The following is a 13,396-nucleotide window of genomic DNA, read 5'->3' as shown; positions in this document are numbered from 1 at the left end:
TTGAGAACAAGATGTAATCATCAGGCTGCTCTAGTGCCAAGGGAAGATATATTTTCCCCAGGGTCACTGTGTTCTTTTCCTTCCCAAGTACCATAGAATTGCTCCCCATTAGAGCAGTGGTGTGGATCACTGCAAATGCTCAGCACAGCCTACTCACATCTTTCATCTGTTACCTGTTTCTATTAATATTGTACATGTGGGAAATGTGTTCCACTGATTAAAAGATAAACTTTGGGCTTCAGGCCTTTCTGAGCTGTGTGCTCTGTGCCTACCTTTGTCCTCTAATTTGAGGTACAGTGGAACTCTGCAAAGTTAGTGAATTTACCTTTTATGAATTGTGTACATAACAAAGACCAAATAGCTTATTACTGAGGAATTTTTGAACTAATTTGTGCTAAGAGCTTTATGTAGATTTTCTCATTTCATCCTCACAGCGTCCTTCTAAATTAGGAACTGGTATTATCTCCATTTTGCAGATGAAGAAACTAAAGAGCAGAGAGAGAAGTTGAGAAGCTTGCCTGAGATTACATGGCAAAAACAAGGCAAAGCTGCAGTCCAACCTTGCAGTTTAGCTATACAACCATGTACGCCTAAGCAGTACACTCAGTTGCCTCTTTATTCTTCTCTATTACCTTACTTGCTTAAATAGAATCTCTGAAATAAATGGATTTGCTTAGATTCAAAAGAGTCTTTGAATTTAGTTCATCATGCTCTACTGTTTTATTTTTAGTTGAAGTATAGTTGATTTACCATGTTTCAGGTATATAACAAACAGATTCACACACATACATATTCTTTTTCAGATTCTTTTCCATTATAGGTTATTATATTGAATATAGTTAGCTCCCTGTGCTTTACAGTAGTCCTTGTTTAAATTTTATACATAGTAGTGTGTATCTGTTAATTTCAAATTTCTAATTTATCCTTCCCACCCTTTCCCTTTGATAACCATAATTTTATTTTCTATGTCTGTGAGTCTATTTTTGTCTTGTAAAAAAGTTCATTTGTATTATTATTTTAGATTCCACAGATAAGTATATAATATTTGTCTTTCTGTGTCTGACTTAACTTCATTTAGTATGATAATATCTAGGTTCATCTATGTTGTTGCAAATGGCACTACTTTGTTCTTTTATATGGCTGAGTAATATCCCATTTTATTTGTATACCACATCTTCTCTATCCATTCCTCTGATGATGGGCATTTAGGTTGCTTCCATGTCTTGGTTTTGTAAATAGTGCTGCTGTGAACATTTCCGTTAAGAGTTTTTGTCTATTTTGGATATGTGCCCAGGAGTGGAGTTCCCAGATCATATGGTAACTCTAGTTTTAGTTTTTTAAGGAGCTTCCATCCTGCTCTCCATAGTGACTGCACCAATTTATATTCCCACCAACAGTGTAGGAGGGTCCTGTTTTCTCCACACACTCTCCAGCGTTTATTATTTGTAGACTTTTAAAAATATTTTCATTTATATATTTATTTGGCTGCACCAGGTCTTAGTCTCTGGGCACGTAGGATCTAGTTCCCTAACCAGGGATTGAAGCCAGGCGCCCTGTGCTGGGCACACAGAGTCTTGACCACTGGACACCAGGGGAGTCGCCTATTTGTAGACTTTGAGGGTGGCCATTCTGACTGGTCTGAGGTCTGGTCTGATCTCATTATAGTTTTGATTTGCATTTATCTAATAATTAGCAATGTTGAGCATCTTTTCATGTGCCTGTTGGCCTTGCTTTAATGTTTTGAACACTGAAAGCTGGAAGGATGCTTGACATCATGGCACAGAGAATCTTGTATACAAACCGAATGTTCATTGGGGTTATTTTAGATGCCTTCTTGCCTTTCCAGCTGTCCTTTTGATAAATCACTTTTGCCATCCATAGTTTAACATGGTCTCTTCCCATAATTGTCTTTTTCTCCCTCAACCAAGAAACTTTGGTTAAATTGGATCCATTCTGCCTTGAGAATCATTGAACCACTATACCATCCCATTAAAATCTAAAGTTGTGTAAATAGAACAAATAAGTGTAGTGGATATAAACTAGCATTTATAAATAAGTGTAAATATAATAATACCTAAGATTGTATCCATATATAAGCATATAAATATAGTAAAACAAATCTATTATTAACATAGGGGAAATGGATATTGATCAGATATTTTGATCATAGAGATATCATGTATTACCTTATTTAGATGACAAATTTTCAGAATAATATACAAACCAATTATCTAGACTATATGACATTTTAATTATTTCTTGATCTGGCATTTTAATACTTTGCAATACTTTAGATTTGGGTTCTGAATGTAAAATCATTTCATCTATTAAATAAAGAAAAGCTGTGGAGATTTTATCCAAACGTCCAACTCAGAACTCAATTCTTTATACCCCGTTACTCCCAGTGAACTGTTACTTTGTAGAGCAGTCTGTTCTGATGGGTGACTACTAGAATAGTTAGAAAAATTTTCCTTATCTTTTAAATCTTTATTTATTTGTTTATATTTAATTCTCCCCTCCACAGTTTCCCCTATTATTAACATATTAGTATGCTGCATTTGTTGCAATTAATGAACCAATGTTGATGTCGTATTAAGTACAGTCCATAGTTGATTCAGGTTTCCTTAGTTTTTACTGATGTCCTTTTTCTGCTCCAGGATCCCAGCCGGGATACTACATGACGCGTAGTTGTCATGTCTCTCTAGGCTCTGTGAACTGTGGAAATTTCTCAGATTTTCCTTGTTTGAGGACTTCCACAGTTTTGGGGAGTACTGATCAAGCTTACTGTAGGATATCCCTCTATTGGAATGTGCCTGATGATTTTTCTCATGATTAGACTGGAATTATGGGTTTTCGAGAGGAAGATCACACAGATAGTGTCACTTTTATCATATCACATCATATCAAGGGTACATATTTTCTAAATGATTTATGGTTGTTGATGTTGACTTTGACCACTTGGCTGAAGTAGTACAGGTTTCTCCACTGTATCACTGGTTACTCTGGTATCTCCCTGTTCATAAGGTACTCTGGAAGGAAGTCACTATGCACAGCGCACAGTTAAGGAGTGGGGAATTATGTTCTCCTTCCTTTAGTGTACAATAGCTACATAATTTACTTGAAATTCTTTTGCATGGGAGATATTTGTTGCTCAGATTGTTATAGATTTGGTCACTGAAAACTTTCAGTTGTCTTCTGTGCCCCTTTGATGTATGCCGTCTGTGTGTGGTTTTTAAGATGGTCCAGGCTAATTTTGTGTATTTCCCATGCCAGTCCTAGAACCAGCCATTTCTCCAGGAGCCTTGGTTGCTTTTATTGGAGTATGGTTTTAGACCAAAATCTGGGTGCTAGGTATGCTCTTCACTACTTTAATTTCTTAGGCTTTCTTGACAGAGCAAGGAAATATGTCAACCTGTGTATTTACACATATGTATAAATATTTTCATATTTACCACCTGAATCTGTATGTTAAATGTGAGTTCTTACTGATGTTTCCAACTCTAATCCATTATCACGTGGATCATTTCAGCCTTCTCTGTTTGCTTATCTGTACATCCTCACTCCCAATTGTGAGAAACCTGGCTCCCATCATCTGCCATCCATTTATTTACCTGTTTAATTCCAGTATACACGTATGGGCTTCCCTGATAGCTCAGTTGGTAAAGAATCTGCCTGCAGTGCAGGAGACCCTGGTTTGATTCCTGGGTTGGGAAGATCCCCTGGAGAAGGGAAAGGCTACCCACTCCAGTATTTTTGGACTTCCCTTGTGGCTCAGCTGGTAAAGAATCCGCCTGTGATGCAGGAGACCCTGGTTTGATCCCTGGGTTGGGAAGATCCCCTGGAGAAGGGAAAGGCTACCCACTCCAATATTTTGGCCTGGAGAATTCCATGGACTATATATTTCATGGGGTTACAAAGAGTTGGACACAACTGAGAAACTTTCACTTTCCCTGGAGAAGGAAATGGCAACCCATTCCAACATCCTTGCCTGGAAAATTCCATGGACTGGGGAGCCTGGCAGGCTACAGTCCCTGGGGTTGCAAAGAGTCAGACACGACTGAGTAACTTAAACTTAACATACAGGTATAGCTGTATTAGAGTTGTTATTTGGTACTCTGTGGGAAACAACTTGATATTAACTAGAATACAGTGCTTTTGTGATTTCCTTTTGCCTTGCTGCTGCTACTGCTGCTGCTAAGTCGCTTCAGTTGTGTCCGACTCTATGCGACCCCATAGATGGCAGCCCACCAGGCTCCCCCGTCCCTGGGATTCTCTAGGCAAGAACACTGGAGTGGGTTGCCATTTCCTTCTCCAATGCATGAAAGTGAAAGTGAAGTGGCTCAGTCGGGTCCGACTCTTAGCGACCCCATGGACTGCAGCCCTCCAGGCTCCTCCGTCCATGGGATTTTCCAGGCAAGAGTACTGGAGTGGGGTGCCATCGCCTTCAAAATCTGTTCATTGCCAGAGTTATTTAGGTCAGCACCTTTTTTCTCTCTCTTCAGTAAGATTGTTTCATATATTTGCAATACATTTATATTCTCTTCTTACCCTCTGTGTTCTTTCCTGGGACCCTCTGTCTTGTTTTTTTTTGTAGTTGTTTTGTTTTGCATACATTAAAGTTCACTCTTTGTGCTGTAAAGTTCTATGGGTTTTGTAGCCACCATTATAGTATCATACAGAATAGTTTAATTGCTCTAAAAATCGCCCATGCTTCTTCTTTTCATCCTCTTTGCAAGCCCCTGGTATCCACCGATCTTTTTATTGTCTCTAGTTTTGCTTTTTCCGGAATATCATGTACTTGGAATCATACAGTATGCAGTCTTTTCAGACTGGCTTCTTTCACTTAGAAACATGCATTTAAGGATCTTCTGTATGTTTTCATTGCAAGTCCTATCTTCTTAACCTCCTTTAACCTGGAACAGGTCTCATCTTCAGTTATCTGTCATTTTATTGATTTTTTTTATTTTTGAGAAAAAATCCAAATCTGAGTTTTTATAGAATGCCCCACAATTTGAATTTGTCAGATTGTTTTCATATGATTAGATTCAGATTAGACATTTTTGACAGGATTACCATGTAGGTTGCAGGTTGACAAAATCACGAGCTATGGGGCAGTCTGACCTTCCCCCTGTTTTTATAAAGTTTATTGAAACACAGCCACACCCATTTATTTACATATTATATGTACTGCTTTTGTATTTCAGTGGCACTTAAATAGTTGTGACAGAAACCACGTGGCTCACAAAAACTAAAATATTTTTTACTGATCTTTACAGAAATAGTTTGCTGATCCCTAACATTGGTGATTCCTCCTCACTGCATCATATCAGGAAGCACTTGGTTATTGGTAGTATTTATGAACTTACCGGATCAGCCGTTTATTAGAGAAGAATTAAACTGAGGAATGGCCAGATGAAAAATATGCATAGGACAAAGCATGGGGAAGGGGGGTGGAACTTCCGTGCCCTCTTGGAGTGCACCATTCTCCCTGGTATCACCATGTGTTCAGCAGCCTGGAAGCTCTCGTGATAGATGTTTAAATCATTTGGTTAAGATGCTGTCTACTAGATTTCTCTGTTGTAAAGGTATCTTTTCAACTAATAAATAGTTGAGACCATATGTGTATGTTGTTTCCAATAGTTTTAGTATCTATTTTGTTTTTAAATTCATTTTTAAATTTTTTGGCTGCACCAAAACAGTTCCTCAACCAGAGATCGGACTTGTGTCCCCTGTATTGAAGCCTGGAGTTTTAACTTCAGGACTGCCAGGGAAGTCCCAGTTTTAGTATCCATTGATGATCTTTACCCAAATCTCTGGTAGTTGCAGTAACTGGGATTTTTTTCTAACTCTGTGACTCCTTCCATGTTTATTATCTAGCACTTTTTTCTGTAAAGAGGCACTCCCCTGGTGCCCCTCCTACTTAGAAAGGAACAGGATAGTTTTATAGTAGCAAAATCATAGCACATTATCACCTTATCAGAAAGGGACCATTCCTTCAATACAGTGTTAGGGTAATACTCTCTTGTTTGTATTACAAATGTACTATAGATTCCTTAGTTTAAATATTCCATAAATTTAAAACGTGAAATAATACTTTATCTTCTGTGGCTATGACTTAACAGAATGAAAATATAAGCAATGAAGAAAGTATTGCTAACTTAAGGATAGTTGGTGGTTACTTCTGGGAAGGGAGGTCGATGGTACTAAGGAAAGAAATCTTTGATTCCTGCCAAACATCAAAATGAATCAGCCATAGGAGTACTTATGTCCCCTTCCTCCAGAGCCTCCCTCCCACATCCCACCCTTTCCCAGCCTTCTAGGTTGTCACGGAGCCCTGGTTTGAGTTCCCCGAGTCGTACAGCAAATGTCCATTGGCTGTCTGTTTTACATATTGGTAGTGTATATGCTTCTACAGCATCCACTTCTGTTAGAAACTTTTTCAGTAAAGTTGGAATAGAAGGGAACTCTCTACCTGATTAAAGATAATTGTGAAAAAAATGATACCTTTCATCATATTTAATGGTGAAAGACTGAGGATTTTCCTCCTAATATAAGGAACTAGGCAAGATATTTTCTTAGAAATTGCTTCTATTAAACACTGTGCTGGAAGTTCTAGCCAGTTCAGTAAGACAAGATAGAGAAATAAATGGATCCAAGTTAGAAAGAGGTAAAATTGTCATTATTCACTGGTGAGTTGATTATCTTTGTTGAAAATCCTATGGAGTTTATAAAAACACTACTGGAACTAGTAACTTGAGCTTTTAGCAAGGTTGTAGGATATAAATGAATATATAAAAACTAATTATGCAATATACAGTTGGAAACTAAAAAAGAATAATAGCATCCAAAAAATTGAAATAGGGTATATTCGATAAGAGTTGTAAGACTTTTGCACTGAAAACTCTAAAACATCACTGAGAAGTTTAAAAAGACCTAGATAAATGGAGATATACTATGTTCATAGATCAGAAACCTCAACATGGTTAAGACGTCATGACTCCTCAAAATAATGTATGGATTCCAATCCCAATCAGAATCTCAGCAAGCTTTCTTTTTTCCTTCAGATAATGTCTACTTATTCTAAAGTCTATGAATAAGTTACTCTAACATGTTCAAAAATTATAAGGAAAGTAAAAAAGACATATAAATAAATAATGATATAAATAAATCACAGAAAGAAATAAGTTGAAAGAGTTACACTATCTGATTTCACGACTTATTACTGTAAAACTATGTCAGGCAGGATTCAGTGGTATTGTTATACAGATGACATGTATATCGATGAAAAATAGTCCAGAGATAGTCTTATACGTATGTTTAATTGGTTTTTGATCACAGCATTTTAGGGGGAAGCTGTCATCTTTCTAAAAAGGAGCTGAAACAATTGGATATTCACATGCAAATAAATGAACTTGAACTCTCACCTGTTGCCATACACAAAAAATGATTTGAGATTGGTCAAGGCCTAAATTTAAAATCTGAAACTATAAAAACTTCTGAAAGAAAACATAAGAGAAAATCTTAAAGACTGATTTTGCAAAATTTATTAAAGTACAATGAGCCCCCCCCCTCCAAAAAAAATTTAGCTAGGGTTCATCAAAATTAAAAACTTTTGCTTTTTAAAATACACTGTTAAGAAAATGAAGAGGCAAACCACAGACTTTGGAGAAAATACTTGTAAAACATATATTCAACAAGGAATTTGTGTCTAGAATAATAGTAACTAAAGAAAGAAACCAAACTCTTACCACTCAAGTTATATGACATATAACCCAATTAAAAAAATGGGCAAAATATTTGAACATGCACTTCATCAAAGAAAATGTATGGACGACGAATAAGCACATTCGGTGATACTCATCATCAGTCTTTAGTGAAATGCAAGTTAAAACCACAATGAGAGCATAACACACCCACTTAACAAGACTGAAATAAGAAAGCTTTAGAAGTTAAAAACCAAGTTTTTGGCTAGGATGTGAAAGAACTGGAGCTTCTTATCTGTTGCTAGTGGGAGCGTTAAAAAGGTACCACTTTGGAAGATGATTTGGCAAATTCTTGACAAGTTAAACATACGAACCTACCGTACAACCCAGCCATTCCACCTGTAGATGTAATGAAAGTATATGTCTACATATGAATGCTCATGGCCATATTCATAGCGGTATAAAATGGGAAACAACCTTTTTCATAAGGAAGTGTTTGTTCTTTTCCTCTTCCTCTTCAAGCATTTTTATATGTAAAGTTCACCTCACCAGAATGTGTTTAACATCTAATCTTTCTTTTCTTTTGCCACCGCAGAAGATACCAGCTTTAGTCCTACCCTTCTTAGTGTGGCAGATGGAAGTTGGGAGGGCTGGTTTCTAGTCCTGGCTCTTGACACTTTGGGCTGATCGACTGCCTTCTTGGGACCTCAGTGCCCTAACCTGCTGATTAAAGGGATTAAATGATGCATTTTTACTCATGTCTGTTTTTGAGCACCTGCTGTGTGCCAGGCACTCTGTTAGGCTTTGGCAACATGATGAAGGAAATAGGCTGTAGTCCTCGCCCTCGCTGGAACCAGTATTTATTAACATACGATGTGCCAGGCACTGTCCTAGGTTTTGGGAAGACGGGCCATTGTGTCTTAATCTCTAGGAATTTATGAATTAGTAGAGAAGAGAGACCAAACTAAGTAAACAAAGCTCTAATTGTAAAAAATGTTATGAATGAAGGAATATGAGAGGAGCCTGCCGGGGACCAGCCCCGGCTGATCCAGGGTATTCGAAGGAGAGACGGCGTAGGCAAAGATCAGGAAACAATTGCTTAATTAAATGTTAATTAAGGATATAAAGAGTAATAGAATGAGGATAGCTCAGTGAGGAAATTTAGTGGAGAAAAGAGGCTGAATAATTCAGCCAGAAGGTAAGAGAAAGAACGACATGGTGAGACCAAGTTTCGGTGAACAAGGCCCCGCACTTTATTTTCCAAAGTAGTTTTTATACCTTAAGTTATGCATAGAGGATAATGGGGGAAGGGGTAGAGTCTTGAAGCAAGCCAGGCTTTCTTCCTGCAAGCTTATCATATGCAAAAGCTTAGGTGATTTGCATCATCTTCTGGCCCGGAGGCCTGTTAACATTTTAAGACCCTTTCTTCAGAAAACTTATTTTTCTCTAAAGGTGTTTGGTCAGGAGCCACCCTCCAAAAGCATTAGATAAAGTTGCATTCGATAAAGTTGCATTCCTAAAGATCAAAGGTGTGGTGGGCTATAACAAGAAAAAGAATTAACAGGTTACAAACATTAAAGCTACTACTTACACCAATTATATTAATCAATACACTGCCAGGGACACAGCAGGTAAGGGATATGGAAACTTAGCAGCAAACATTGGCCCAACAAGTGAAAATCCCTCACCAATACAATTTCTAATCAATCTTTTAACTACTCAAAAGAATCTGTGTTTAGACAGTTTAGAACATCTCCTGCCTCTTACAGTTGGGAGGCTCTGAGCAATCACATGTGGCCGGAAAAACCTATTCAGGCAGGCTAGAGGATTTCCAAAGGAGTTTGTAGGTTAAACACTGTCACACCCAGGAATTATTAACTGGAGCTGTAAGCTAACTTTTTTCAGAGAGGTAGTGGGGGACAGCCCCCCGTAAAGTCAGAGGTGTAGGTGAAAGCACAAAGCAGAAAGTAGGCAGACTCTGGTTTTGGGTGTAAATGCTCGAGAATTTCCATGGGGACTCCTGAGGCTCGATCCCGCCTTTGCGTGTGCCGAGCCTCCTTCCTCATGACCTTTGTCATGGGCGGAGTTCCTCACTGGCTCCCAGCAGTGATAGAATTCCAGTTGAGCTATTCCAGATCCTGAAAGATGATGCTGTGGAAAGTGCTGCACTCAATATGCAATATGCACTCAATATGCACTATGCACTCAATATGCAATATGCCGGCTCCTGGCATGAGAGGAGACCCCTATTTTAGTAGGGCTGTCCTGAAAGGCCTCTTTGTGGAGGTGACAGCTGAGCTGAGATCCACAGATGGAAAAAAACTACTCCTTTCATCTCTGTCATAGTCTCTTCTCTCAGAAGCCTAGACTTGTGAGGTCTAAGGGGGTGATTTGGTGTCCTGACTATAGACATCTCTAAATGAAAATAGTTTCATGGCACTGTTTCTTCTGTACCTTAGTCCTTTCTTCAGGGAGTTTTGCTGTCTAGTTTAGGAAATACCAATGGCAATAAATTAAACAGATTTAATTCTTCTTTCTGATATTTAGTCAACACTTCTTTGGCTTATAATTCAAAAGTGAGAAACAAAAGATAAAATGAAGTTCTGTGCTCCGCTAAGGCTAAAACAGAGGTTTCAGATGGAGGTTGGGCAGGCGAATGTGGACTCCACAGACAGGTTTCCTTTGGCCTACAGCATTTTTTTTTTCTTTTTTTCTTTTCTGGCTGCATTGAGTCGTAGTTGCTGCACATGGGATCTTCATTGTGGCAAGTGGGCTTGTTGCCCTGTGGCATGTCTTGCCTGGGAAATCCCATGGACAGAGGAGCCTGGTGGGATACAGTCCATGGGTTCACAAGAGTAGGATATGACTGAGGGACTAAACAATGTGGGGATCTTAGTTCCCCAATCAGGAATCGAACCTGTGTCCCCTGCTTTGGAAGGTGAATTCAACCACTGGATAACCAGGGAAGTCCCTGCCTACAGTATTTTAAAAGTCAATACAATTCACCTAACCTCCCTCCCCACTCACCCTAGACTTAGTGTTTCCATTTAAATCTTTAGGTGACCAATTAGAATGAAGGGACTGCACCTCCTTTTATGGGATGCTTGCTCTTACCTCATGGCCCTCCTGTTTGCCCAGCCTCACTCATTCCTATCATCTAGTTGGCCTCCTGTGATTGTGTTTGTCTAAGAATCATCTCAGCAGGTTTTCATTTTGAGTCTAAATATGCTTGGGACTGGCCGGCTGTGAGTCTGATTTACAGGTGTGGGGCTGGGTGATTCTAGCATGTGGCAGGTGAGATCATAGCCCTAGCTGTGAACACACCTTTGTTACAAGATTCACAGGGAGCGTGCCCTCTCAAGAGTGGGGACTTGTCTCAGTAACTTCTTATTTTCCCTGTCCCTGGAATACTTGGTAGTGGGTACTTTAAATGTTTGTAACGTAAATGAATAAATTATATTTTAATTTTGGTATTTATTTGACCTTTAAAATTTGGGCTTTCCTGGTGACTCAGTGGTAAAAGAATCTTCCTGCAGTGCAAGAGATGTGGGTTTAATCCTTGGGTCAGGAAGATACCCTGAAGAAGGGAATGGCTACCCACTCCAGTATTGTTGCCTGGAAAATTCCATGGACAGAGCAGCTTGGTAGGCTACAGTCCATGGGGTTGCAAAAGAGTCGGACATAACTTAGTAAATAACACTTTTTCACTTTCACTGACCTTTAAAAGGTTAAATGTACTTGAACACTTTTCCTAATTCAGATGTGTAGGTTTTTAAAAAAGTTTTCTTTCGTAACACATTCCTATGGTTTTTAAGGATGAATATGTAAAAAGGAATACAGTGAAAAATCTCCTTCCCACTTCTGTTCTTTATCAGACCAGTGCATCATGCTCTCTCCCATGGAAGTATAAACAAAAGCAAATACATATTCTTATTTTTCCTCTCTTTTATTCAAAAGGTAGCATACTAAAAATAATGCTCTGCCTTATACCTGCTTTGCTCTTAAAAAAATTTTTATTTAATTTTTGGCTGCATTAGATCTTGGTTGCTGCGCACAGGCTTTCTCTAGTTGTGGCACGCGGGGGCTACTCTCTAATTGCTGTGCACAGACTTCCATTGTGGTGGCTTCTCTTGTTAAGGAGCACCAGGCTCTAGAGCGTGGGTTCAGTAGTTGTGGCGCATAGGCTTGGTTGCTCTGTGGCATGTGGGATCTTCTGGACCAGGGATTGAACCCATGTTCTCTGCGCTGGCAGGCAGATTCTTAACCACCTGGACTATCAGGAAAATCTGCGTTCTTTACTCTTGACATATCTTGAAGATCTTACAATGTTAGTAAAGAGCTTCCTTCTCCTTCTTTTTTGGTTGTTTTACTGGTTGTTGAAAAATATGTTTAGTTGTTTGGACATATTATAGTTTATTTAGGAAGTCCCCTCATTGAAAGATACTTGGATTTTCCCAGGCATTTGCTATTGCGAACAGTGCTACAGTTAGTACCTTTGTTTAAGTCATTTCATACACACACACACACACACACACACACACACACGAGTGTGCAAAGTATATTTCTATGGTAAATTCTCCAAGTGGAATTGTTAGGTCAAAGGATATATGCATATGTAATTTAGATATATGTTACTTAATTCCCTCTGTAAGGGTTGTAGTTTAATTAATTATAAATGAACACTAATACTAGTGTTTGAAAACACTGTTTTAAGAAAAATTTACAGTTTCTTTGCTGAGTTAGAGTAGTTACATTATAGGTTGTATGAATTTTGGTAAGAGTGATAAGATTGTTCCAGATCTTTGGTTTCTACTACTGACCCCAAGGGATTCTCAGATTCATGTGCTAAATGAACATCAACTATATAATAATGTTTCACACATACTTACTATATATTTCAAGTGTATGTAGATGCTATTGTATAATAAAATGCCAATTCTCTTAATACTATGACTATTTGAATATTTTATAATAAAAATACTCTTTATCTTACAGATATCCCTTTGAGGGCCAGCCTCCCACCACCATTCAGAAATTATAAATATGGTAACCAATTTTTCTTATTCTTTTAAAACATATAATTTCACATTAGTTTTATTTTGAAGTGAATTTAAATTTGGTTTTCAAAAATGAGTTTGCAATCTGTATATACAAACCAATATGGAAGTTATTTAAAATATAGGAATTCTAGTATATCGTTAAAGTAAATACTACTTGTGTCATCAAGTGGCGTATTTATGAGGAATAGCATGTTTAGAAAATGATTTGAAATGAATTTCTTTGTCAGGTAATCAGAAAAGGAGAAGTGATTAAAGACTGGGAATTAAAAGAAGAGATTTAACATTTTAGATGTCAATAACTTGAGTATGTTGGCTTCCCTGGTGCCTCAGTGGTAAAGAATTCATCTGCCAACGTAGGAGCTGCTGCTGCTGCTGCTAAGTCGTTTCAGTCATGTCGGACTCTGTGCAACCCCAGAGACGGCAGCCCACCAGGCTCCTCTGTCCCTGGGATTCTCCAGGCAAGAACACTGGAGTGGGTTGCCATTTCCTTCTCCAATGCATGAAAGTGAAAAGTGAAAGTGAAGTCACTCAGTCGTGTCCAACTCTTTGAGACTCCATGGACTGCAGCCTACCAGACTCCTTTGTCCATGGAATTTTCCAGGCAAGAGTACTGAAGTGGGTTGCCATTGCCTT

General features: G+C 38.4%; 1 protein-coding gene across 7 annotated transcripts in view; it reads left to right on the top strand.

Moving 5' to 3' along the window:
- Positions 1–13,396, top strand: part of C2H2orf76 (chromosome 2 C2orf76 homolog) — a 106,585-nt gene that overhangs the window by 71,940 nt on the left and 21,249 nt on the right. For all 7 annotated transcript variants that reach the window (XM_024977435.1, XM_015458164.3, XM_015458162.3 and 4 more), the window contains 1 exon segment: positions 12,699–12,749. In XM_024977435.1, coding sequence (XP_024833203.1) covers positions 12,699–12,749 — 51 coding nt within the window.

Source organism: Bos taurus, chromosome 2 (genome assembly GCF_002263795.3).
Source record: "Bos taurus isolate L1 Dominette 01449 registration number 42190680 breed Hereford chromosome 2, ARS-UCD2.0, whole genome shotgun sequence".
In the NCBI taxonomy this organism is placed as follows: Eukaryota; Metazoa; Chordata; class Mammalia; order Artiodactyla; family Bovidae; genus Bos; species Bos taurus.
This window is presented reverse-complemented; position numbering and strand designations above follow the sequence as displayed.